Raw genomic sequence first — 27,924 nt, 5'->3', positions numbered from 1 at the left:
AGCCCTGTAAGAATTTTGTATGTTTCAATGAGATCACCTCTCATTCTTCTAAACTCTACAGAATATAGGCCTGGTCTACTCAATCTCTCCTCATAGGACAATCCCCCCATCCCAGGAACCATTCTGGTGAAGCTTCATTACAATCCCTCCATGGCAAGTATATCCTTCCTTAGGGAAGGAGACCAAAACTGTGCACAATTCTCCAGGTGTGGCCTCACCAGGGCCCTATTATTGCAGTAAGACGTCTTTACTCTTTTATACTCAAATCCTCTTGTAATAAAACTGGCTTTCCTAATTGCTTGCTGTATCTGCATGTTAACTTTGTGATTCTTGTACAAGGACACCCAGGTCCCTCTGAACACCAACATTTCCCAATCTCGCACCATTTAAAAAATACAGGAAACTTCGGTTTATCCAGAGGTTATATGTCCGGAAACCTCGATCTAACGGCAGAAATCAGCAGCCGCTTTGGTTAGGGTTTTTTTTTCTTCTAGCATTTTTTTTTAACAGTCAGGCTCTGGAAAGCGTCTCTGTAGCTTAGCAACAGCTTCAGAGATGCTTCCAAGGTACGGGCTGAGTGTTTACAAGCTGTTGCTAAGCAACAGTGTTTGTTGTCAGATACGGAGATAAAAACCTCCGTGTCCTTCAACATTAGCGCTGGTCTATCCGGAAGTTTTGATAGATCGGCAGCAGCTCGGTCCCGTCGGTGCCGGATATCGCGAAGTTTCCTGTATTCTGCTTTTCTATTTTTCCTACCAAAGTGGATAACTTCACATTTCTCCACATTCTATTCCATTTGCGATGTTCTTGCCCACTCTTACCCTGTCTATATCCCCTTGAAGCCTCCTTGCATCCTCTTCACAACTTACATTCTCACCCAGCTTTGTGTCATCAGCAAACTTGGATATATTACATCTGGTCCCCTCATCCAAATCATTGATGTGGATTGTGAATAGCTGAGGCCCAAGCACAGATCCTTACGGTACCCTACTCGTTTCAGTCTGCCAGCCCGAAAATAACCCGTTTATTCCTACTCTGTTTTCTGTCTGTTAACCAATCCTCAATCCATGCTAGTATATTGGCCCCAATTTTGTTTAATAACCTCTTGTGTGGCACCTTATCGAATGCCTTCTGAAAATCCAAATACACCACATCCACTGGTTCCCCTTTATATATTCTACTAGTTACAACCTCAAAATTCTAATGGATTTGTCAAACACAATTTCCCTTTCATAAATCTGTGTTGACTCTGCCCAATCCTATTATTATTTTCTAAGTGCCCTGTTACCACGTCCTTAATAATAGATTCTAGCATTTTCCCAACTACTGATGTCAGGAGTTCTGAGAACCAGGAAGCCACTGACGAGCAGGCAAAGAAGAGAAACTGAGGGCGGGGAAGAGCAGAAACTGAAGGTGGGGGGAGCATGTTTCAGAAGGGGTGGGGTGGATATCAAAGATGGGAGGAATTTCGATTCTATCAGTAACTAATTGTAACTTACTGAAATTGCACTGATAACTAATAGTAATACTGATAACATGTAGATTCCTCTTGTAAGCAATAGTAATAGAATGCCTCACTGATAGTCTATGTGTAATTGGTAGGAATAGGTGTAACACCTCAGTATTCCACCTGTAACTCGTGGTAATCCCATAACCCTCTGATATTGACCCTAAAACTACAGTCAGCATCCCCCTGTACTGCCCAAGGTGGGGTCAGACTCCCCCAGTCGACGCCACTTTTAATAGGCCCAAACACACACTCCCTATCTCTTTGAACTCTGGTTTGGTCTTTGGTTTTGTATGAAGGTGACACCTCTGAACTGGGAGCCTTAGTCAGAACGAATCTATACTTGAACTTCACATGTCAGAAACCGACTGGAACCAAACCAAGAGATTCCACAGCAGGCTTGATGTTTGAGGCAGTTCTTAAAGGGTACATCTTCTTAAAATCAGCTCGGCACCAACATTTTGGAATCACTCGTTGGGGTCAGACTCTATAAAAGAGAGTTTTCATAGAATGATATTATAGCACAGGAGGAGTCCATTCGGTCCCTGGTGCCTGTGCCAGTACTGGTGCTCTCTCCTGTAATCCCATACCTCAGATCTTTTTATATTCCTCCTTTTAAAAATACGTATCCCATTCCCTTTTAAATAATCTTCTAGCCTCGACATCAATAGCTACTTTGGTGAAGCATCCCATGGTCTATTAGCCCTTAGTCCAAGAACCTTTCTTCTCCCTACCCCCTTGGTACTTCCAGTGAGAATCCTTGGTTTCTGCCCCCTTGTTCCCTATTTGCCTTCCAGTGGAAACAGTCTTTCACTGTTTACACACAGTACGGTGCCCAGGTTTCACTCACCCCTTTACTGGCTGTTCCTCTCACGGTGCTGCTCCGACTCATCATGTTGGTACTACTGCAGGAAATACTGGTCCTCACTCTTACGCACACCCCATTCCTCAGTCACCATGTGTTCCCCCTCTCCGCCCCCCCACTCAAGCCCCAGTTAGCTCGACCTGCAATTTTCCTCTTTCCCTGATCCCCATTCACCAGTCTCCCCCTCTCCCCCCTCTCTTCCACCATCTCTCCCACCACCCCCATCCCACAGTCTCCCTCTCCCACCACCCCCATCCCACAGTCTCCCTCTCAACTCTTCTCTTTCCGCCCCCCCCCCCCTCCCCAAACTCGCTCCCCCATTCTCTCTCTCTGCCTGGCTCCCCTATTCTCGAGCACCGTCCCTCCGACTCCCAATTATTCCTGGCACACCAGTCGGTCTGTCTCTCTGTGGCAGCAGCCGGGACACAGAGGAGTGGAGCAGGGGCAGGCGCTGCTAGGGTGGGAAATTTATAGTGACAATCCATGGCCCATTCCGGGATACTTCCAGGCAATCTGATTGGTTGCATTCTGCTACCTTGTCCAAGGAGCCATTATAGAATATGTCAACCTTAACCATGAGCATCAGTAGACTATACAGTCCCGAAGAATATCACAGCAGAGCCCAATTCTGTCCTAACTTGACCTCCACACTTGTGCACTTCTAGTGGTGGTTATCAGATAGTGTTCAGAGTGGTAACCATGGCTGGTGTCCCTTCCCTAATCTAGGGGCGCGGAGACCAATTGCAATGCCTCTATTGCTGCCACAGCTCACAGCAAATAACTCAGCACAGATCAAACCTGAGAACTTCTTGGTCAGTATGGCTTAGCTACTCACAGATAAGAAAACATAGAAGATAGGAGCAGGAGCAGGCCATTCGGCCACTCGAGCCTGCTCTGCCATTCAATGCGATCATGGCTGATCATCCAAATTCAGTACCCTGTCTCTGCTTTCTCCCCATATCCCTTGATCCCTTTAGCCTTAAGAAATATATCCAACTCCTTCTTGAATATATTTAATGAATTGGCCTCTCCTGCCTTGTGTGGTAGAGAATTCCGCAGGTTCACCACTCTGGGTGAAGAAATTCCTCCTCATTTCTGCCCTAAATGTCCCCTTATCCTTAGACTGTGACCCCTGGTTCTGGACTCCCTGACCATCGGGAACATCCTTCCTGCATCTAGTCTGTCCAGTCCTGTCAGAATTTTATAAGTTTCAATGAGATCACCTCTCATTCTTCTAAACTCCAGCAAGTATAAGCCCAATCTCTCCTCATACGTCATTCCTGCCATCCCAGGTATCAGCCTGGTGAATCTTTGCTGAACTCCCTCCATGGCAAGAACATCCTTCCTCAGATAAGGCGACCAAAACTGCACACAATACTCAAGATGTGGTCTCACCAAGGCCCTGTACAACTGCAGCAAGACATCCTTGTTCCTGTACTCAAACCCTCTCGCTACGAAGGCCAACATACCATTTGCCTTCTTAACCGCCTGCTGCACCTGCATGCTTACCTTCAGCGACTGGTGCACAAGGACACCCAGGTCTCGTTGCATTTCCCCTTCTCCCAATCTATTGCCATTCAGATAATCTGCCTTCCTGTTTTTGCCACCAAAGTGGATAACCTCGCATTTATCCACGTTGTATTGCATCTGCCATGTTTCTGCCCAATCACCCAACCTGTCCAAATCAACCTGGAGTTTCTCGGCATCCTCCTCACAGCACACACGCCCACCCAGCTTTGTCTCGTCTGCAAACTTGGAGATATTACATCGAGTTCCCTCGTCTAGATCATTAATATATATTGTGAATAGCTGGGGTCCAAGGACTGATCCCTGCGCTACCCCACTAGTCACTGCCTGCCACTCGGAAAAAGACCTGTTTATTCCAACTCTTTGCTTTCTGTCTGCCAGCCAGTTCTTTATCCAAGTCAATACGTTGCCTCCAATCCCATGTGCCTTAACTTTACACACTAATTTCTTCTGCGGGACCTTATCGAAACCCTTTTGAAAGTCCAAATACACCACATCCACTGGTTCTCCCAACCATCTTCAGCTGTTTCATCAATGACCTTCCCTCCATCATAAGGTCAGAAGTGGGGATGTTCGCTGATGATTGCACACTGTTCAGCACCATTCAAGACTCGTCAGATACTGACGCAGTCCGTGTCCATATCCAACATTCAGACTTGGGCTGACAAGTGGCAAGTAACATTCGCACCACACAAGTGCCAGGCAATGACCATCTCCAACAAGCGAGACTCTAACCATCTCCCCATGACATTCAATGGCATTACCATCGCTGAAGCCCCCACTATCAACATCCTGGGGGTTACCATTGATCAGAAACTGAACTGGACCAGCCATATAAATACTGTGGCTACAAGAGCAGGCCAGAGGCTGGGAATTCTGCGGCGAGTGTCTCACCTCCTGACTCCCCAAAGCCTTTCCACCATCTACAAGGCACAAGTCAGGAGTGTGATGGAATACTCTCCACTTGCCTGGATGAGTGCAGCTCCAACAACACTCAAGAAGCTCGACACCATTCGGGATAAAGCAGCCCGCTTGATTGGCACTCCATCCACCACCTTCAACATTCACTCCCTCCACCACCGGTGTACCGTGGCTGCAGTGTGTACCATCTACAAGATGCACTGCAGCAACTCGCCAAAGCTCCTTCAACAGCACCTTCCAAACCCGCGACCTCTACCACTGAGAAGGACAAGGGCAGCAGACGCATGGGAACGTCACCACCTAAAAGTTCCCCTCCAAGCCACACACCATCCTGACTTGGACCTGTATCGCCGTTCCTTCACTGTCGCTGGGCCAAAGTCCTGAAACTCCCTTCCTAACAGCATTGTGGGTGTACCTACACCATATGGACTGCAGCGGTTCAAGAAGGCGGCTCACCACCATCTTCTCAAGGGCAATTAGGGATGGGCACTAAATGCAGGCTTAGCCAGCGACGCCCACATCCCATCAATGAATAAAAAAAAACTCTTACCAGTTACATCCTCAAAAAATTCCAGTAGATTAGTCGAGCACGATTTGCCTTTTGTAAATCCATGTTGACTTTGTCCGATCCTGTCACTGTTTTCCAAGTGCTCTGCTATTACATCTTTTATAATGGACTCTAGCATTTTACCCACTACCAATTTCAGGCTTACCAGTCTGTAATTCCCTGTTTTCTCTCTACTACCTTTTTTGAATAGTGGGGTAACATTAGCTACCCTCCAATCCATGGGTACTGTTCCAGATTCCATTGAATGTTGGAAGATGATCAGCAATGCATCTACTATTTCTTGGGCCACTTCCTTAAGTACCCTAGGATGTAGATTATCAGGCCTTGGGGATTTATCAGCCTTCAATCCCGTCAATTTCCCTAACACCATTTCCCTGCAAATACTGATTTCTTTCAGTTCCTCCCTTTCATCAGACCCTATGTTCCCTGACATCTCTGGGAGGTTATTTGTGTCCTCCTTTGTGAAGACAGAACCAAAATATGTATTTAATTGGTCTGCCATTTCTTTGTTCCCCATTATAAATTCCCCTGATTCTGACTGCAAGGGACCTACGCTTGACTTCACCAATCTTTTTCTCTTCACATATCTATAAAAGCTTTTAGTCAGTTTTCATGTTCCTGAAAGCTTACACTCTCATTCTATTTTCCCTTTCTTAATTAATCCCTTTGTCCTCCTTTGTTGAATCCTAAACTGCTCCCAATCCTCAGGTTTACTGCTTTTTCTGGCCAGTTTATATGTCCTCTCCTTGGATCTTATGCTATCCCTAATTTCCCTTGTTAGCCATGGTTGAGTCACCTTTTTTGTTTTATTTTTATGCCAAACTGGGATGAACAAATTCTGTAGTTCATCCATGCGGTCTTTGAATGTTTGCCATTGCCTATCCACCGTCAACCCTTTGAGTGCCATTCCCCAGTCAATCCTACCCAACTCGCGCCTCATACCATCATAGTTTCCTTTATTTAAATTCAGGACCCTAGTCTCTGAGTCTTAATGAAGAATTCTATCATATTATGATCGCTCCGACCCAAGGGGCCTCGTACAACAAGATTGCTAATTAATCCTTTCTCATTACATAATACCCAGTCTAAGATGGCCTGATCTCTGGTTGTTTCCTCGACATATTGGTCCAGGAAACCATACCGTAAACACTCCAGGAATTCCTCCTCCACAGTATTGTTACTAATTTGGTTAGCCCAATCTATATGTAGATTAAAGTCACCCATGATGACTGCTGTGCCCTTATTGCACGCTTCTTTAATTTCCCTTTTAATGCCATCCCCAACCTCCGCCTTACTGTTTGGAGGTCTATATACCACTCCCACTAACGTTTTCTGCCCCTTGGTATTGCTCAGTTCTACCCATACAGATTGCACATCATCAGAGCTAATATCCTTCCTTACAATTGTGTTAATCCCTTCTTTAACCAGCAATGCTATCCCACCTCCCTTTCCCTTTTGCCTAACTTTCCTGAATATTGAATACCACTGGATGTTGAGTTCCCAACCTTGGCCACCCTGGAGCCATATTTCCGTAATCCCAATCAAATCATATTCGTTTACCTCTATTTGCGCAGCTAATTCATCCACCTTATTACGATGCTCCTCGCATTAAGACACAAAGTCTTCAGGTTTGTTTTTTTAACGCTCTTAGACATATTAGAATTATTATTTACTGTGGCCATGTTTGATTGAAACCGTTGATTTCTCTGACTGCTACTTTTGTTTTTCTCCTTCCTATCTTTTGCTTTTATCCTCGTTTCCCTTTCCTCTGTCTCCCAGCTGAGGTTCCCAACCCCCTGCCATTTTAGTTTAAACCCTCCCCCAGAGCACTACTAGCAAACACTCCCCCTAGGACATCAGTCCTGGCCCTGCCCAGGTGCAAACCGTCTGGTTTGTACTGGCCCCACCTCCCCCAGAACCGGTTCCAATGTCCCAGGAATTTGAATCCCTCCCCCTTGCACCATTCCTCCAGCCACGTATTCATCTGAAATATCCTTCTATTTCTACTCTGACTAGCACGTGGCACTGGTAGCAATCCTGAGATTACTACCTTTTGAGGTCCTATTTTTTAATTTACCTCCTAACTCCCTATATTCAGCTTTTAGGACCTCATCCCGTTTTTTACCGATATCGTTGGTACCTATATGCACCACGACAACTGGCTGTTCACCCTCCCCTTCCAAAATGTTCTCCAGCCGCTCTGAGACATCCTTGACCCTTGCACCAGGGAGGCAACACAACATCCTGGAGTCTCGTTTGCGGCCGCAGAAACGCCTATCTATTCCCCTTACAATAGAATCCCCTATTACTATAGCTCTACCCCTCTTTTTCCTCCCGTCCTGTGCAGCAGAACCACCCCTGGTGCCAGGAAGTTGCTGCTGCTGCTTTCCCCTGATAAGCCATCCCCCCTCAACAGTATTCAAAATGGTATATCTGTTTGAGAGGGGGATGTCCACAGGTGATTCCTGCACTACCTGCCTGTGCCTGCTACTCTGCCTGTTGGTCACCCATTCCCTTTCTGCCTGTGCAACCTTTGCCTGCGGTGTGACCAACTGCTTAAATGTGATATCCACGACGTCCTCAGCATCGCGAATGGTCCAGTATGTATCTAATCGCAGCTCCAGCGCTGCAATGCGGTCTGCCAGTAGCTGCAGCTGGATGCACTTCCTGCACACATGGTCGTCAGGGACACAGGAAGTGTCCCTGAGTTCCCACATAGTGCAAGAGGAGCATACCATGGGTCCGAGCTCTCCTGCCGTGACTTACCCTTTAATTAATTCAAATTAAATTAAATCAAATCAATCCCACTAATTACACTACAGTTAAATGATATAATTAAGGGCCCTGGTTTACCAACAGTCCCCGCTACACCAGAGAGCTTAGAAACTATAAACCACAGAGTTTAAGTTTTAAAAAAAGAGAAATACTCACCAACCAATCACTTACCTGCTTTCTGGTGACGTTACACTTCGATTACTTTTTACTTCTCTCCCTCCCTCGGAGCTTGGAGATTGGTAAGCCTACCTGAGCCTCACCGCTTTTATCCCGCCGCTCGTTCCTCGCAGGTCCACCGCCGCCGCTCTGAGGCCTACCTGAGCTCATAAGACATTGAGAGCACACTGGACATTTATTTATTCCATATAATCTCTCAAAATCTTGGGTCAAAAACGCTCCCAGATGAAATCGAAAATTCTACTAGATGATGCTGCTTTCAGAGATGAGAAAGAACTTCCTAACTCTTCGTTGCACCTCTGCTATTCGTAGGGTATGGATCTTTGAAAAAATATTGGCCCTGAATTTGCGATCTCCATGACGGCATACTCTGAGTATGCCGTCGCAATACATTGGAAAGGCCCCGCAACTTCCAGATTTCCGCTTGCGAGAAAACTAGAATTTGCGATCTGTCACGGAACTCTGACAGAATATCTGAACCACCTGAAAAATGAGTATTGCTGGCGCAGAGTTAGACTATTTTCCCAACAACTGCAATGAAAATGCCCACGCAACTCTTGTGGCTGGTAAAAGCAGGCATAGGACCTGCTTGCACCAGTGTAAGGGTATATATAAGGCTTAAATAAAATATTTAAAAATCCTAAAATATGCACATACATTTTAAATTAGTTTCTGCAAATATTGGCCTGGATTAAGCTGTTTAAAATTATTTATCAAAAAATCTAATTTTTATTGAGGTTGGTGCAATGAAGGAACTTATGAATAAATTTGTAATTATTAAATTCATGTCATTCATTGTTTAATTATTAAAAGCCTGTACATTGTATGATTATTTAGAGATGCCATTGCATATCATTAGGTGATTCCCTTCGTGAATGATTTGCAATTGATTCCTCCTGTGTCATTGGAGGACCGGGCCCACGTGATCCCACGGAAGCTTCCAAACCGCCTGCATCCCTGGGATCCGTGGGCTTTTACACTGCCTTCCACCTGGAGGCCTGAAACCACAACTCTTCACAGCCTGGGCACCAGGCGGTACTTTCGGAATTGTTTTGCGGGTCGGAGGTGTGCTCCGGAGGTACGCCTCTGACCGCAATTTCTAATGAATTGTTTTCCTCAGTGCAGTGTTACATTTGAGCATGTTACTGTTGAGTAACAATGGGAGCATAAGGCAATACGAAGAATGCATCTTGCTTTGGGCAGAAATCATGGTGCAACCTTGTTCTTCAATTCTCTTTGTTCGTATCATTTGTAGACTTGGGCATTCCACTAACCAGACTTTCAATAACTCGAGGGCAAAAACAACCACTGCATTGTGGTCTGGACAACTTTGGGGAAAAATTAGGGATAATACACACAACCACCTATGCTACCCTCACTACGTATACATCTTGTGAAAATGTATGCTTTTGCAACTTTCCTGTAATGTCCCTTAAGACACCCAAGGGCAAATTGATGCTGCTTTCACTTCCATTTGGACCTCTTTACCCCCTCCATTTCCCTCCTCCTCCTCCCCCGCCCCCCCCCACACAAAGTAGCAAATTAATTGCTTGATCTGCATAATATGTGCTTGACATGTGGAGATCAGTGTGGATGCTGATTACAGAAATGTTAGTTAATGTGAACGGGGTCCCTGTTGACTTGATTTTAGAACATCCTGGTGTAGGAATTTCCACGGATGATGAAGAAAAGCATAAGATAGTGAAAGCAATAGCGAAGGAGGAGAACTGAAAGATGGGAGCAGTGATACTACATTAGTGTTAGTAGTGGTAGATAAATGGAGGACTTGTCAAAGGAGGACCCAAGGATAATGGAAGGTTGAAGGCTGACCCAGACTAAAATGTTATATTTGGACATTCAAACTGATAGGTGAAAGCCATGAATGAATAGTTCTAAGGCAGGATACACAACCCTATTTCACTTTAGACTTTAAGACTCTTCTTTTGCTTACTAGTAAAATACAGGGTTATACAGACTCTGCGATTCTTCACCTATCCAGGGTAACAAGTTGGCAACATAAAAACATTTGGGCAAGAATTAAATGACCGTCAGAGTTAATGGAAAAAAAGTAGCCAGTGTGAAAGCAGCATCAATTTCCTTGCAGTGTTTTATGAGACATTACAGGGAAGTTGCAAAAGCGAACAATTTCACGAGATGTATGTGTAGTGAAAGTAATACAGGCAGTTGCTGTTTATGTATATTGTTGAATGAACAAGCATTTGATTTGGAATTCTTAATGCATTTCTTTTAGTTGCTATCTTATGAGAGGATGACCCCTCTTTAAAGTAGCCCAAAGCCATAATGCAGTGTTTTTTTTTTTATTGACCTCAAGTTGAAAGTATTGCTAGCAGCAGAATGCCCAAGTCTACCTATGATACTAAGGGTAGAGATCCATGGCAATGGTGAGCAGACCGCCATTGTTAATAGTGTTGCAGGTAGGATTGCCACCTTTTTACCAAGCACAAAATTGGACAGGGGTTGCAGAGGCAGGACTTAGGAAAATATATATATTTTTAATGTTTTACCCAGTTTTTGTGCCGCTTTTTTCTCTTTCTTGCTCTCTTTTTGTTCTCTTGCATATCTACATCTGGATTTCCTGTTAGAATTTAAGATATTTAATTGGGCTCTCCATTTATATATCAACTTTTTTTGCTGGAGTGTCTGAGTATTATGGGTTAATATTTAACTATTGTTTTAGTTATATTTTTTGAAAGTTGTCTTTTTGATTCATAGCCTATCCCAGCTCTAATGCTAACTGACCAGAGAAGTTGAATGAATTCCTGTTGGCTTCAGATTGGGAGCTGGGCCACATTGGCCACATGTTCTTCATCTTTTTGTGTTTATATACAAGTTCCCAGTTATGTCTGGACTTAGCTTCACCAAGTCCTTGCATTTTTCCCATGAATCCCGTTCCAACCACTTGATATTGTACTTCATTGAAAGCCACTCACTCTGGACCTTGCAGTGTTTCACCATTAACTCTCGAGATAGGCTTTCCATTGCCACGCTGGTGATGTTAAACTTCATTTTGTGACCAAGTGGTTTTGCAGTTGTGGGAACCATTCAAATCAATTTGCTTTTGATATTTTACTGTAAACTCTGTAAGGTGATCAATTAAGGTTGTGATTTCTTTTATTAAAAATATAAAGAAATAAGTTGTCCTATTCTGAGGTCCAGGTCACTTAGCTAGATTGGACTCCATCAATGGAGCCAACATATCCTCTTGTGAACACTAGGATAGGCAGGCTCCTCCTCCAGAGTCTGGAGTGGTAACTGACTTAGGGGCTCAGTGTTCCTAGTCCATCATTTACCTTATAAGAGGCAGACAAAAGTTATTCCCCTTACAATGCAATGTGGGAAATGGTAGTGACCTCATGTAACTGGGTCGCCCATGTTTCACAAGCAATGTTAAATTGGGGAAATAGTAATATTTTTAAACTGTCATCAAAATTCAATAGGTAGATATCGCAGCACTTTTCGATTTGATGAGCTGCATTGCAGAGTGGTGGCATAGCAGTTTGTGCTTGAGTCCCCATACATTAAGTTTACCAAGTTCAGCCCCGATGTTGTGAGGAGCTGGAGAGTCGAGGCTGGAAGCTCAATTTCTGTTCTAATTTCTGAAATATGATTGTAATCAAAGTATGGCACATGTTGAAGCTTTTGGGTCTAATATGGCTTACTGGGCCCTTTCATCCAACTTTCAATACCTTTTATTTGTTCAGAAGATCCATGTCATAACCTCCCCTCTGTATGATGATGTGATCTTTACCTATTCAGTCGGGTCAGTCCAACACTGGTCCCAACAGGCTAAGTAGGTGATTGAAAAGTCCAACAGAGTTTTGGTTGTACATAGAGTGAGAGCAGAGTGAGAATATTGGTTAATTGGTGCTTTGTTCTGCTGCATTTTAGGCTGATATGCATACTGAACACATGTTTGGTCTTGTGATACAGTAAAAGGTGCATTCTAGTCTCTGAGGTTGGAAAGAAAGCTGCAACAGTATCCTACACTATATATAAATGTGCTTCAGTGGGAGTTTATTTTGGAAATGGCAGAGACATTAAACATCTGTCTTCATGGTAGAAGATATAAAAATATTCTAGAAATAATGGGGAACCAAGGGTCTGGAGAGAATGAGGAACTTAAAGAAATCAGTGTAAGTAAAGACATAGTACTGGAGAAATTAATGGAACTAAGTGGCGACACATCCCCCCCCCCCCGCAGACCTGATGACCTGCATCCTAGGGATTTAAAAGAGGTAGCTGCAAAGATCGTGGATGCACTGCTATTAATCTTCCAAGATTCCCTCAATTCTAGAACAGTCCCCAAGGATTCAAAGATAGCAAACATAACCCCGCTATTTAAGAAAGGAGGAAGAGAAAAAATGGGGAACTATAGGCCAGTTAGCCTGACGTCAGTATTAGGCAAAATGCTAGCATCTATTATTAGGGACGTGGTAACAGGGCACTTAGAAAATCGTAATATGATTAGGCAGAGTCAGCATGGTTTTATGAAAGGGAAATTGTGTTTGGCAAATCGGTTAGTGTTTTTTGAAGATGTAACTAGTAGGATGGATAAGGGGGAACCAGTGGATGTGGTGTATTTGGATTGTCAAAAAACAGTCAATAAGGTGCCACATGAGGTTATTACACAAAATTAGGTCTCACGGTATTGGGGGTAATATATTAGCGTGGATTGAGGATGAATTAATGGGCAGAAAGCAGAGAGTAGGAATAAACTGTACTTTTTTGGGTTGGCTGGCTGTAACTAGCAGGGTACCGCAAGGATCAGTGCTTGAGCCTCAACTATTTACAATCTATATTAATGACTTAGATAAAGGGACTGAGTGTAACGTATCCAAGTTTGCTGATGATACAAAGTTAGGTGGGTAAGTAAGCTGTGAGGAGGATGCAAAGAGGCTGCAGAGATATAGACAGGTTGACCTGAGTGGGCAAGAACATGGCAAATGGAATACAATGTGGGGAAGTGTGAAGTTGTCCACTTCGGTAGAAAAAACAAAAAAGCAGAATATTTTTTGAATGGTGAGAGACTGGGAAATGTTTGCATTCAGAGGGACCTTGTACATGAATCAGGTGTCCTTGTACATGAATCGCAGAAAGTTAACATGCAGGTACACCAAGCAAGTAGGAAAGCAAATGGCATGTTAGCTTTTGTTACAAAGGGATTAGAGTATAGAATTCTTGCTACAATTATACAGGGCATTGGTGAGGCCACACCGGGAGTACTGTGTACAGTTCTGGCCTCCTTACCTAAGGAAAGGCATACTTGCCTTGGAGGGAGTGCAACGAAGGTTCACTCGACTGGTTCCTGGGATGAGGGGCTTGCCCTATGAGGAGAGATTGAGTAGACTCGGCCTATATTCTTTTGAGTTTAGAAGAATGAGAGGTGATCTAATTGAAACATATAAAATTCTTAACGGGCTTGACAGAGTTAATGCTGAGAAAATGTTTCCTCTGGCTTGGGAATCTACAACACGGGGTCACATTCTCAATAAGGGGTCGGTCATTTAGGACCGAGATGAGAAGTTTCTTCACTCAAAGGTTTGTGAATCTTTGGACTTCTCTATCCCAGAGAGCTGTGGCTGCTCATTCATTGAGTATATACAAGACAGGTCAAAATTTTTGCGGGGGGAATTGAGGGACATGGGGATAGTGCGGGGAGGTGGAGTTGAGGTAGATCAGCCATGATCTTACTGAATGGTAGAGCAGGTTCAAAGGGCCAAATGGCCTACTCCAGCTCCTATTTCTTATGCATATTTTGCCAATTCAGACCTTTTTGAATGACCATCATACCTGATGAGTAGTGAAATTTTCAGACACTAAAAAGACTTCCATAACTTTGGCATTGCAGCAAAGATTCACCAGACTGATACCTAGGATGGCAGGAATGACTTGAGGAGAGATTGGGTCGATTGGGCTTATTCGCTGGAGTTTAGAAGAATGAGAGGGGATCTCATTGAAACATATAAAATTCTAACAGGACTAGACAGGCTAGATGCAGGAAGGATGTTCCCGATGGCAGGGGAGTCCAGAACCAGAGGTCACGGTCTAAAGATAAGGGGTAAGCCATTTAGGACTGAGATGAGGAGGAATTTCTTCACCCAGAGAGTGGTGAACCTGTGGAATTCTCTACCACAGAAGGCAGTTGAGGCCAATTCATTAAATATATTCAAGAAGGGGTTGGATATATTTCTTAAAGCAAAGGGGATCAAGGGATATGGGGAGAAAGCAGGGACAGGGTACTGAATTTGGATGATCAGCCATGTTCTCATTAAATGGCGGAACAGGCTCGAGGGGCCGAATAGCCTACTCCTACTCCTATCTTAAAAAAAAATTCTCTCTCTACCCACACACACAATTGGATCAGAGAGCCAGCTTGGATTTGTGAAGGGTAGGTGATGCCTAATGAACCTGATTGAATTTTTTGAAGAGGTGACTAAAGTAGTGGACAAGGGAATGTCTATGGATGTAAATTATATGGGCTTACATAATTATATGAAGGCATTTGATGAAGTCCCTCATAAGAGACTGTTAGTTGAAGCTCATGGAATTGAAGGCAAATTATTGACCTGGTTAGGAAATTGGCTTCGTGGCAGGAGACAGGTTTGGGATAATGGGCAGGTACTCTAATTGGCAGGATGTGACGAGTGGTGTCCCACAGGGATCTGTTTTGGGACCTCAACTATTCACTATTTATTAACAACTTAGATGACACAATAGAGTTTGCCGAGGACACACAGATAGGCGGCAGTGTAGATGGAAGCATAAAATTACAAAGAGATATTAATAGATTAAGTGAATAGGAAAAATTTTGGGAAATGGATTTCAAAATAGGCAAGTGTGCGGTCATCCACTTTGGACCTGAAAAGGATAGGTCAGATTACTTTCTAAATGGTAAAATGCTAGAAACAGTGGAGGTCCAAAGAGACTTGGGGGCCCATGTACATATATCATGAAAATGTCATGCACACGTACAAACAATAATCAAAAAGACTAATGGAATGCTGGCCTTTATATCTAGAAGCTAAGAATACAAGGGGATCGAAGTTATGCTGCTGCTGTACAAAGCCCTGGTTAGACCAGACCTGGAGTACTATGTTCAGTTCTGGGCACCACACCTTAGGAAGGATATAATTGGCCTTGGAGGGAGTGCAGCGTAGATTTACCAGAATTATACCTGGACTCCAAGGGTTAAATTAGAGGTTGTATTCCCTGGAATTTAGAAGATTAAGCGGTGATTTGATCGAAATTTTCAAGATACTGAGGGGAACTGAGGGTAGATAGAGAGAAACTATTTCCGCTGGTTGGGGAGTCTAGGACTGGGGGATATAGCCTAAATTTTAGAGCCAGGCCTTTCAGGAGGGTACTCTAATTGGCAGGATGTGACGAAGGGTTTCGACCTGAAATGTTGACTATTCCTCTCTCCACAGATGTTGCCTAGTCTGCTGAGTTTTTCCAGAATTTTCTGTTCTTTCAGGAGTAAAGTTAGGCAACACTTCTACACATGAAGGGCAGTAGAAGTTTGAAGCTCTCTTCTGCAAATGGCAGTTGATGCTGGGTCAATTGTTAAATTTAATTCTGAGATTGATAGATTTCTATTAACCAACGGTATTAAGGGATATGGGGAAAATGCGGGTACATGGAGTTAAGTCGCAGATCAGCCATGATCTCACTGAATGGCGGAACAGGCTCGAGGGGCTAAATGGCCTACTCCTTTTGCTATGTTCCTATGTGTACACCGTTCCAAAGCCAAGGGTGTTAACTGGTAGAGAATCTCTTCAGCCAAAGGTGTCAGAAAATGCACCAGAGAGAATAAAGTTAACTTGCCCTCGGGGCTCATGAGGAAGTCTGGTGCCTTGTGCTTGACTCCAAGCAATGTGATTGAGATGACGAACTGACCATTTTGAGAGCTGGAGATGCAAAACTACTTCCTACTAATCTGAAGTACAGTGATGAGCATGCCAAATTCTGTGCCAGCAGGCTGTCTCTGTGCACTGAGCGTCAATATGTTGCATCACCTCTGCCACATTAGGCACATTAGTTATTGTGATGCCACGTCATCTCTGTCAGCTCTGTGTTTGTTTATTCCACAATGTAAATGGCATTATTTTTTCTTTTCCAATCACCAGACTAAACAAAGATATGTAGGTATCAGTGCAAAATCACCAAGACAAATACTGAACAGTACAAGACACAACAGGAAAATAATTTGTGTGATCATGAACTATTCATGGAAATAGCCTCCATAGTGTGAAATAGCAATTAATGAAGTTAAATTTTTTTTTCCAAATGTCGGCTATGCATTCAAGTCTAAGGAGCTAATAGCTCCATAAAAGATTAAACTGTATATAGAATATACCATCTGATACCCAGCATTCCCAAAAGCATAGTTATGTTAGAAAGAGTAGAGGGAAATAACGAGGGCAATTCCAGAATTAGGAGCACTGTGATGAGGACAGTGACAAAAGTCAGATTAATTTTTCTAAAAACAAGTTGTGGGATTGTGTGATTCAGATACATATAATAATAAAAGGATTAATTAGAGATGATTCTAGTAAGTTACTTTCTTTTTACAAAATCCAGAACTTAGGACTTGTGTACATGTGTGTACCAGTGGACTAAATCTCCTTATCTGCTGTTTGTGACACGTTTAAAATCAGAATGTTGTACCATTCTTCTGGCATGTATATACATTTTGTATCGTCTTAAAGTTACATCTATATATTGTGGAGATGTTCTGCAGCAATGCAGCCAATGTTCAACATAGTGAATTGTAAAATAGAAAGATTGTATGGGAAGGAAGTATATATTTTTCAGTGGCAGGGCAAGTGGTTATACAGTATTTTACACGCTCTATTGATTCAGATAAGATGCCAGTTGGTTGGTGACAGCATGGGTGAACCTTCTGTCAGCTACCAGACAGATGTGTGGAGAGGCAATGACCTTGTGTGTTCAATTTGTGTGTTGATGTTGGGAGGAAAGGAATGTTTTAGTCCCATGATTTACAGTGGGGAATACTTCTATGGACTTGTGATCATGATGTGAAAATTGTGCAAGTTATTAATGTTTATTAAAATGTAAAGCTGCCAATTGTTACATATCAAAGGAATTGTTCAGTCATCCAATTATTTCTTGGATAGTTTATTATATCTTTACTGTTTCTAATGTCTTTCTTTGATTACATTTCTTGCTGTTAAATTAAGAGATTATTTTACCTTTTTAACCAACTTTACAAAACAACTAACAATATGGGAATGGACTGGGTGATAATTGTGTATATTTTATTGCCCATCTCTGGTTGCTCTAAGAAGGTGGTGGTGGTGGTGGGCCGCCTTGAATTGCTGCATCTGTCTGATGAAGGTGCTCCACAGTGCTGTTAGGCAGGGAGTTCCAGGATTTTGACCCAGCAATGATGAAGGAATGGAAATTTATGTCCAAGTCAGGATGGGGTGTGAGTTGTGGGGAAACTTGGAGGTGATGGTGTTCTCATTCACCTGCTGCTCTTATCCTTCTGGTTGGTGGTGGTTTGGGAGATGCTCCCAAAGAAGATTTGGTGAGTTGCTGCATCCTGTAGATAGTACACATTCCAGGAATGGTATTCCGATGGTGCAGGAAGTAGCTGGTAGGCGAGTGGATGAAACACTGATGATGTTGGGCGGAGGATGTTCTGGATGGTGTCAAGCTTCATGAGTGTTGCAACTGCAACCAGCCAGGCAAGTGCAGAGTATTCCATCACGCTCCTGACTTGTGCCTTGTAGGTGGTGGGGAGGCTTTGGGGAGTCAGGAGGTGAGGCACCCTCTGCAAAATACCCAGGCTCTGACCAGCTCTAGCAGCCGGGCCATTTATGTGGCTGGTCCAGTTGATACAGCACTTGGTCAAAATACTGCAGGGCATTTAGTATGTCAGGAACTCTTCCCCCAGCCAAGAGTCAATTCCTTGAGGAAAGGAGTGGAGAAAAACTGGAAACATGGTGAGTGCGGGGGTGGTGGTAGGCATGCGGGGTGGCGGCGAGGGGCGGTGGAAGGGAAAGCGAGCGAAAGGGAGTGTGTTCTGAATTGTGTACTTCTGAACTTTGCCACCTATAGTAGCGGTAGAATTCTATAATTCCAGTTTTGTAGTAGATACGTCCGGTTACAGCATTTGTAAATAAGGATTTACAAGGATGTTGCCGGGAGTAGAGAATCTTGGCTATGAGGAAAGACTGGATAGGCTGGGTCTGTTTTCGTTGGAATAGAGGAGGCTGAGGGGAGACCTTATTGAGGTGTATAAAATTATGAGGGGCATAGATAAAGTGGATGGAAAGGACCTATTTCCCTTAGCAGAGGGGTCAAAAACTAGGGGGCACAGATTTAAAGTAATTGGTGGAAGGTTTACATAGAAACATAGGAGATAGGAGCAGGAGTAGGCCTTTCGAGCCTGCTCCGCCATTTAATGAGAGCCTTAAGAAATATATCTAACTCCTTCTTGAATATATTTAATAAATTGGTCTCAACTGCCTTCTGTGGTAGAGAATTCCACAGGTTCACCACTCTCTGGGTGAAGAAATTCTTGCTCATCTCTGTCCTAAATGGCTTACCCCTTATCCTTAGACTGTGACCACTGGTTCTGGACTCCCCCGCCATCGGGAACAGCCTTCCTGCATCTAGTCTGTCTAGTCCTGTTAGAATTTTATAAGTTTCAATGAGATCCCCTCTCATTCTTCTAAACTAGCGAATATAAGCCTAATCGACCCAATCTCTCTTCATACATCATTCCTGCCATCCCAGATATCAGTCTGGTGAATCTTCGCTGCACTCCCTCCATGGCAAGAACATCCTTCCTCAGATAAGGTGACCAAAACTGCACACAATACTCAAGGTGTGGTCTCACCAAGGCCCTGTACAACTGCAGAAAGACATCCTTGTTCCTGTACTCGAATCCTCTCGCTATGAAGGCCAACATACAATTTGCTTTCTTAACCGCCTGCTGCACCTGCATGCTTACCTTCAGCGACTGGTGCACAAGGACACCCAGATCTCGTTGCACTTCCTCTTCTCCCAATCTATTGCCGTTCAGATAATAATCTACCTTTCTGTTTTTGCCACCAAAGTGGATAACCTCGCATCATAGAGGGTATTTGAGGGGAAATTTCTTCACCCAGAGGGTTGTGGGGGTCTGGAACTCGCTGCCTGAAAGGGTGGGAGAGGCAGGAACCCTAACCATATTTAAAAAGTACTTGGATGTGCACTTGGGATGCTCTAACCTGCAGGGCTACAGACCAAGAGCTGGGAAGTGGGATTAGGATGGATAGCTCTTTGTTGGCCGGCGCAGACATGATGGACCGAAATGGCCTTCTTCCGTGCTGTAACTTTCTATGATTCTAGGAATCGTCTCACAGCAGCTCATCTTTCGTTTGTTGTATTTAACCTTTTTTTCCCCCAGATGATCTTGCCCAATCATATCTTTTATCAAGTGAATATAGACTGGTTTTCGCTGCTGGCAAAGTTCAAATTGTTTTGTGTGACCTTGGGGCGGGTGGTCAATCTTGCAAAGACCAGAGTTTTCGTTTTCATTATAATCGTTTTCTCTTTGAGCACATTTGCTCAGTGAATTCAAACATCCTTAACGATGTTGGAGGCTTGTAATATTTTTGTGACTATTGCAGCTAAAGGTATTTTCAGCTTGATCTTCAATCTCAAACATTTTGTGGTGGTGTTTTGCATTTAATTTCTGCAATTGATGTATTGCTTTTTTAGGAACTGTTTTAAACATTTTTCCTGTTATGTGCATCTATTTTAACAAATTTGTAATCATGTTGGTCAATGCGGTTATAGATTCCTTAAACTAATGCAAGGAAGAAAATATCAGGGTTTGTACTGATTTTGATTTCTTTCTATCTTTTAACAATTCCATGCAATCTACGCTGTCATGGTCAGTAAATCTGAGCTCACTGCATGGGATGGAGTATATTCTCCATTGGCGTGCTCTCTCCAAACTACCTCTGCAACTTCGAGCAGACTTCCCCATCCACACCCTTCAGTCTTCTGACTCTAGTTTCCTGTGCGTGAGCCCTTCTCTATTCAGCTCACTATTGGTGAGAGTGCACTTCGGGAGTCACTCCCTAAACTCCTCCATCTATCTACTTCTCTCTTATCCTTTAAAAACCTCAAAACTTACTTGCCCAAATCTTCAGTCACCCGTCCTGATCATTTTTCCCCGACTGAGTGCTCAGTTCCTCCTACTATTACTCTATAAAATGGCTTGGGCTGTTTCGTACAGTAAATCATTTTTTAATGCTACAAAAATGCTCATTTTTGTTGTGTGACTTCAAGAAGTTTCATTTCTATCAGTGTCCGTAATGCATTTAACGCATTTAGTCTTGGATTTGCAATGCTTGATTTGGGTGCTTCAGTGGCAACTTCTGTTTTTGTGTCAGTGTGACCCAAGATCAGAGGTCCTCCAAAATAATTCTGAGCTCAGTGTTGAAAAATGCCAAAATTGTATATACTGTATTTATGCAGAGATGTGTGTTTTTCTATTCTGGAAGCTGCATAGGCTTGGTGTCATTAGTTTGCATTATGCATCCTAATTTGTGTAGCTTATTGGGAAGTGCCAAAACATAGCCCTAGCTTGCAGGGGAACATCACCCGAATTGTGCATTTAAAAAAATAAAAAATAAAAACACTCTAGGCTAAGTTGATACAATAGTCGAAGAATTTTTCATGCAGGTAATGTGAATTCATTGGCGGAGCAGAAAATTGCTAGATTCGATGCAGGTACATCAAGCTTCAGTAAAGAATGACCACAATAACTAACTGCACCCTTGATAAATTAGCAATGCTTTTGAGACTGCTCATGTGCAATACCTTTGAGACCCATTAATTATCGAGGATGGTCTCTAGGGTGCGCATTTTCTTCTGAAACAATAGGACATAAGGGTGATGACCTCATAACTAGAGCACTCTTTATTCCCTCTTCAGTGACCTTTTGGGGCGATAGTAATTGCTTTAAGACAGGGGCACAATTCCTTGCCCTCAGTAACCATGATGACATTTAACCACATAGTTCACATAATACTGATGCCAAATCAGGTGGTTGTTTCAAACTTAGCTCAGGATTTTATCTGCGACATTTTGAAAAAGAAAGACTTTCATTTGCATTGCACCTTTCACACCTCTAAGTCCTGAAGTGCTTTGCAGCCAATTAAGTACTTTTGAAGTGTAATTACTGTTGGAAACACGGCAGCCAATTTGCGTACAGCAAGATCGCACAAACAGCAATGTGATATGACCAGATGGTGTCTCAACAGGAAGTGCTCTGAGTACTCTTAATTGAAGGTAACATGTTCAAGAATTTCTTTTCTGATCAGAGTTGGCACCTTTTGTCAAGTCAAAACTTGGAGAAGTGTGGGCAGGGGTGAAAAGTCATTAAAATCTAAATAACTAATAGGTCCACATCAAAGGACCCAATAAAATGGGGAAAAATTATGTCTGTTTTGCATTTTAGAAATTTAATGACAGTTTACTCATAAAACTGGACTGCCCATTCCCAAACCGGACAGATGGCAACTCTATCTCTGACCTACCCTTGGCAAGATAAAATGACACACATTAGGATTGAAGTGAAGGGCAAACATTTGCCACCATAGTAATCATCTTTACATGTTAACATTTGAAGTTGAGCAGTCCCACCAATTTATTGGTCTATCGTGGATTGCACACTGAACACTCACTTGCTCTTAATTTTCATGATAAATTAACTAAATAGTGCATTTAAGCTTTATTCTTTGCTGAAATTTACTTTCTTTGATATGAATCTGCACAGTGGAAACACCTTTTATGGATCACTACTTTTAGTGATCATGTGGACATAATGCTCAAATCATGCTTGCCAAAATCCATATGCATGAACTTTTTTCATTTTTTTCCCATTTGTTTGTACAAATCAGTTGTAATGATTTAAGATAATCAAAATATGAAAAATGTTGTTCATGGTTGTTAATACTGATCAATATGCATATTTCTAAATGTAGCCAGTCAAATCATGATGTATGCACCCCCTCGGGTATAAGGAAAACAATTGCTTTTAACATATTTTACATTTTAATACTGAATAACATTTTAAATGTAATAACCAAAGCATTCTAATTTCCCTCTTTTTCAGTAATATCTGGTTTCCGAGGAACAGTTCCTCATGGTTTACCATTAGAAGTGGGGGACACAGTTCAGATACTGGAAAAATGTGACGGTGAGTTTGCCAATGCAGCAAAATAATGGAGGAAGTAACACATCCTTAACTAGAAAATCTGTTTTATAAATTCAAGCTTGCCTTCATCAGTGTGTAAACATAAAGATGTTTGCCTATACAGAAAGAAAGACTTGCATTTAGATAGCGCCTTTCACGACCACCAGATGTCCCAAAGCGCTTTACAGCCAATTAACTACTTTTTGAAGTCTAGTCACTGTTGGAATGTAGGAACAAGACAGTAGATGAAAAAAATAATATTATAAAGATAATGGCCAAAACTTTCTGCTTTGGCTGCAATCACGGTGATCCGGGCGCAAACTGCGCTCAATTGCACTGGTTTTCCAAAGTGATTTTTTTTAACTCAAGTTTCTGCTGAAACTCATTTGTATATTGCCGAATGTAAAATCTTCGATGAGCCAGCACATTCTGGCAGCGTTTTAGAACATCATTTATAAAAAAAAAAATTAAAAAAATGTTCTTGCATTAGAAAATATCCGTTGATATGTTTAAAACCGTAACCTGATGCAGCTTCACTAATACAGCTGAAAATGGGTTTATCACAAAAATAGCTAAAATTCCCCAGCCCAAGCAACATCCTCGTAAATCTCCCCTGCACCCCCTCTAATGCAATCACATCCTTCCTGTAATGTGGTGACCAGAACTGCACGCAGTATTCTAGCTGCAGCCTAACTGGTGTTTTATACAGTTCTAGCATAACCTCCCTGCTCTTATATTCTGTGCCTCGGCTAATAAAGGCAAGTATCCCGTATGCCGCCTTAACCACCTTATCGACCTGTCCTGCTACCTTCAGGGATCTGTGGACATGCACTCCAACGTTCCTCTACATTTCTCAGTATCCTACCATTTATAGTGTATTCCCTTGCCTTGTTAGACCTCGCCAAATGTATTACCTCACACTTCTCCAGATTGAATCCCATTTGCCACTGTTCTGCCCACCTGACTAGTCCATTGATATCTTCCTGCAGTCTGCAGCCGCCTTCTTCATTATCAACCAACCGCCAATTTTTGTATCATTTGCAAACTTCTTAATCATACTTCCTACATTCAAGTCCAAATCATTGATATATATACTTCAAAAAGCAGAGGACCCAGTACTGAGCCCTGCGGCACCCCACTGGAATCAGCCTTCCAGTCACAAAAATACCCTTCGACCATTACCCTTTGTTTCCTGCCTCTGAGTCAATTTTGGATCCAACTTGCCACTTTGCCTTGGATCCCATGGGCTTTTACTTTCGTGACCAGTCTGCCATGCAGGACCTTGTCAAAAGCCTTGCTAAAATCCATATAGACTAAATCAAACGCACATCGACCCTCCTTGTTGCCTCTTCAAATAATTGTTCAAAATAGTTCCATGGGATCTTTTACATGCACCTGAGCGAGCAGACAAGCTATGGTTTAACGTCTCATCCAAAAGACGGCTCCTCTGGCAGTGCAGCCAGTACTGCCTCAGTACTGCACTGGAGTGTCAGCCTAGACTTTTTTGCTCAAGTCCCTGCAGTAAGACTTGAACCCACAACCTTCAGACTCCGAGGTGAGAATGCTACCCACTGAGCCACGGCTAATCACAGCAGAGAGATTAGTGGATTAAAAATGAGGATTGATTTATACATTGCATCAAAGCATACTACATAACACAAGTCTAATGGGTCTGTTTCACAGCACCGCTCTGATCTGAGCTGTGAACAGTCTCCCCATTCATTCAGATTCAAGGAGTAAATATTCCTTGATCTATTGGCGCAGTTTGAAAATGGGTTTATCACAAAAATTAAGCATTTTTAATCAGTGTCTAGTCCACCACCCATGAATAACCTGATTTTAAATAACTGAAAATGACGTTAAAGAAACTATACAGTGTAGGAATGGCTAGATTCCTAACTAAAGGACTGAGGTCGAGTCAGTCTATCAAACAAATGATGTTTAATACAATTAAAACAAAAACACAGGAGAACTACAGTACAGGTCTTTACTCTTTGCTGGCTCCACGAGGACTGGCTAGGGCGGCTCCCCAGCCTGACGTCATGATGTCATCACATTTTCCCGCCGCTGGAGGATCACGTGATCAACGTGATGACGTCATCGCGTTTGGTCTCATTCTTAAAGGGACCGCGCTATGTACATGCAATAGAAACATAGAAGATAGGAGCAGGAGTAGGCCATTCGTCCCCTCGAGCCTGCTCCGCCATTCAATGAGATCATGGCTGATCATCCAAATTCAGTACCCTGTCCCTGCCTTCTCCCCATATCCCTTGATCCCTTTAGCCTTAAGAAATATATCCAACTCCTTCTTGAATATATTTAATGAACTGGCCTCCACTGCCCTCTGGCAGAGAATTCCACAGGTTCACCACTCTCTGGGTGAAGAAATTCCTCCTCATTTCAGTCCTAAATGGCTTACCCCTTATCCTTAGACTATGACCCCTGGTTCTGGACTCCCCGGCCATCATAAACATCCTTCCTGCATCTAGTCTGTCCAGACCTGACAGAATTTTATAGGTTTCGATGAGATCCCCTCTCAATCTTCTAAACTCCAGTGAGTATAAGCCCAATCGACACAATCTCTCCTCATACGTCATTCCTGCCACTCGGAAAACGACCCGTTTATTCCAACTCTTTGCTTTCTGTCCGCCAACCAGTTCTCTATCCAAGTCAATACCTTGCCCCCAATCCCATGTGCCTTAATTTTGCACGCTAATCTCTCATGTGGGACCTTATCGAAAGCCTTCTGATATGAACAAAGATACAGATTCATTCTGTAGCTAATAATTTGTTAAAAATAATTATGTACATTAGATCAGAGTCCCTTGGTGGCTCCGCCACAACAGAACCATTTGCTGGTTATATTGGCTTACAGTAGTCAGTTTCTTACAAGCTTTTAAGACATGCCCATTAGTGTCCTTGCGCCTAAAACAAAACAGCTTAATTTGAAGAGCCTCCTCAAAGACTCTCAAACAGGCACAATTTGCGGAAACTCACGATGATTAATTTGATCTGGAGGCGTGGGCAAGGCCAACTTTTAGCAAGTTTTTTTTTAAACCAGCACAAATGATCGTGGAAACTCGATTTGCGCTGAATGCAATTTGCACTTAATTCCTCGATCTTTCTTTCTTAGCCAATTTTGGGCAAATTGCGCTTGGCAAAAAACACCACTGAGCAGAAACTCCAGGCCAAAGTGTCTTATGTTGACATGGAGTGCCAGTTCAAACACAATCCTAGAACATTGGCCCATCATTTTCTGTATCAGGGCAATGAATAGTGTATGGCATCTGCCGTTCGCTAGACTTCCCCTCGCCCGTTTAATCTCTGATATTTTGCACGGCTAGTTGCTGAAGGTGTGAGCTGATAACGGCGCAGCTTGGGAAACCGGGTATCTGGGACCTGAGTGAACAGGGAAAGCAACCGTGTCTCTCCTTAACCAATCAGAGTGAAGAACAGGAAACTTTGTGCTATCCGGCACCGACGGGACCAAGCTGTTGCCGTCCCATCAAAAGTGCCGGACAAACCAGCGCTAATGTTGAAACATAGGGAGATTTTGAGCTCCGTATCTGGCAACAAACCCTTAGCAACAGCTTCTAAACAGTCGGCCGTACCTTGCAAGCGTCTCTGTAGCTTAGCAATAGCTTCAGCGAGACCTTGCAGAGCCTGACTGGTGAAAAAAAAGCACCAAAAAGAAAAAAAAACGAACGAAACGGCTCTTGATTTTTGCCGGTGGCTCGAACATTCCGGACAGTTAACCTCTGGATAAACCAAAGTTTCCTGAATTATGAAATTAACAGCAGAAGAACTGAGGAGGAAGTGTAAATTAGAGTGATTGAATTGAATGACAAATCAGGTACGGAGAGGGAAAGAAAGATTGGATTAAGAGAGAAAGAAAAAAGAGACAGAAAGGAAAAGTTAAAACATTTTTTACATTTGTAAAATATCCAACAATTAAATCCTAAAGGAATGAGACTTCACACATGTAATAGTGAATTTTCAGTGCCAGAGAGTTTCATTGGTAGTAATTAGCACTTATCACATCATTGAAAGAATCTCTGACTGCTAATCCAGGATTAATTAAATATGCGCAGACCATAAATGGCTCCAAAACCGACTTCTTGCATCACTTCAGACCAGCTCTAACTTTCTGTGGCGAGTTTAGTTCGTATCTACCGTGCAAATACAGCAACTTAACACCAGTCAATGCATTTCAATGGTGAGGCAAACAGTGAGATGCCATTTTTACAAAGCGAATAGCGACGCGGCGTAGCTCGGACAGCAACTTTTCAATTTTGCCGTTTAGTCGCACATCTACCTGCATCTAAATTTGCTGTATAAATAGCGGCGAGCGCCATTAGCCATGCCGTTATTTTGGCAGCAAATTATGGGCCATTAATTTGCAACGAATGTCATCCAAGCCAGTTTTTGGCTCCTTTGGAACCCGTGGCTGTGCAGACTTTAGTGGGATCCATGATGGACGCATCCTGGTGCCTGTTGCTTGCATATTTTTGTCATCTCCCATGTTGAAATCCATTCCAGTAATGTTGCTAATACTATTTGACACAAAAACTGATGTTTGTGTTTTCTATCTTTTTTATCTTCTTTAGGCTGGTACAGAGGATTTGTTTTAAAAAATCCAAGCATTAAGGTACGTACGTCTGTACATTTTTCATATTATTATACCTGGATATTCATGATTTATTTGTAATGGTTTATTTCTGAAATCAACACTTTTTGATCCCTAAATTGCATGATGCACAGCCGATAAAAATTTACACTTGTGTTTTCTGACGGGTGCAAATATTTTATTGGAGCAACAATGTCCATTTTTTGAAGAACTTCAAAAAATATATAATTAGAAACAAAAGCTTTGTATTTTCTACTGCTCCCCGATGCATATTCCATCCAGTCTGCTTTCACCAGTGACTAGCCTAGTACAGTGAATCTATTCTGTGGTGTTTACTCTTCACCTAATGAAGCCAGTATGCCATCTCAATTGTTTAAATACTAAACTTGTGCAGTCAGTGTGTGATAACTCAAATTCACAATTGGATTTAGTGGTGAGCAGAAAAATAATCAATTAAGTTAGTTTGGCCCATCATGCATCCAGTATTACCAAGTGGCCCATCCAAAAATACGTATAATGCTATATATTTCAAGGCATGTGAAGAGTCCATTGTTTGCAGTGTTATGTGTTTTAGAAGGAACAAAGCTACTTTAAAAAAAAAATAACAATGTGGTTTTCTTTTAATTCTTAAAGGGAATTTTCCCAGCTGCCTATATTCACTTGAAAAATGCAAACGTCAAAAACAAAGGGTAAGTTCAGTGATTCTAAATTGTGA

The 27,924-nt window shown here is 42.6% G+C and overlaps 1 protein-coding gene and 1 long non-coding RNA gene across 6 annotated transcripts in view; one reads left to right on the top strand and one right to left on the bottom strand.

The window, feature by feature from the left end:
• LOC147106218 (dedicator of cytokinesis protein 4-like) overlaps positions 1-27,924 on the top strand; it is a 398,161-nt gene that overhangs the window by 62,759 nt on the left and 307,478 nt on the right. For all 5 annotated transcript variants that reach the window (XM_086009128.1, XM_086009130.1, XM_086009127.1 and 2 more), the window contains exons 2-4: positions 22,502-22,585; positions 27,190-27,230; positions 27,843-27,898. In XM_086009128.1, coding sequence (XP_085865254.1) covers positions 22,502-22,585; positions 27,190-27,230; positions 27,843-27,898 — 181 coding nt within the window. The remainder of the gene's footprint in view (positions 1-22,501; positions 22,586-27,189; positions 27,231-27,842; positions 27,899-27,924) is intronic.
• Positions 1-27,924, bottom strand: part of LOC147106220 (uncharacterized) — a 122,207-nt gene that overhangs the window by 33,455 nt on the left and 60,828 nt on the right. The gene's annotated exons all lie outside the window — the stretch shown is intronic.

This window comes from Somniosus microcephalus, chromosome 16 (genome assembly GCF_052327205.1).
Source record: "Somniosus microcephalus isolate GS21.2 chromosome 16, FLI_Smic_1.0, whole genome shotgun sequence".
Lineage (NCBI taxonomy): Eukaryota > Metazoa > Chordata > Chondrichthyes > Squaliformes > Somniosidae > Somniosus > Somniosus microcephalus.
Note: the sequence above shows the minus strand (reverse complement) of the source record. Positions and strands in the feature narration are given on the sequence as shown.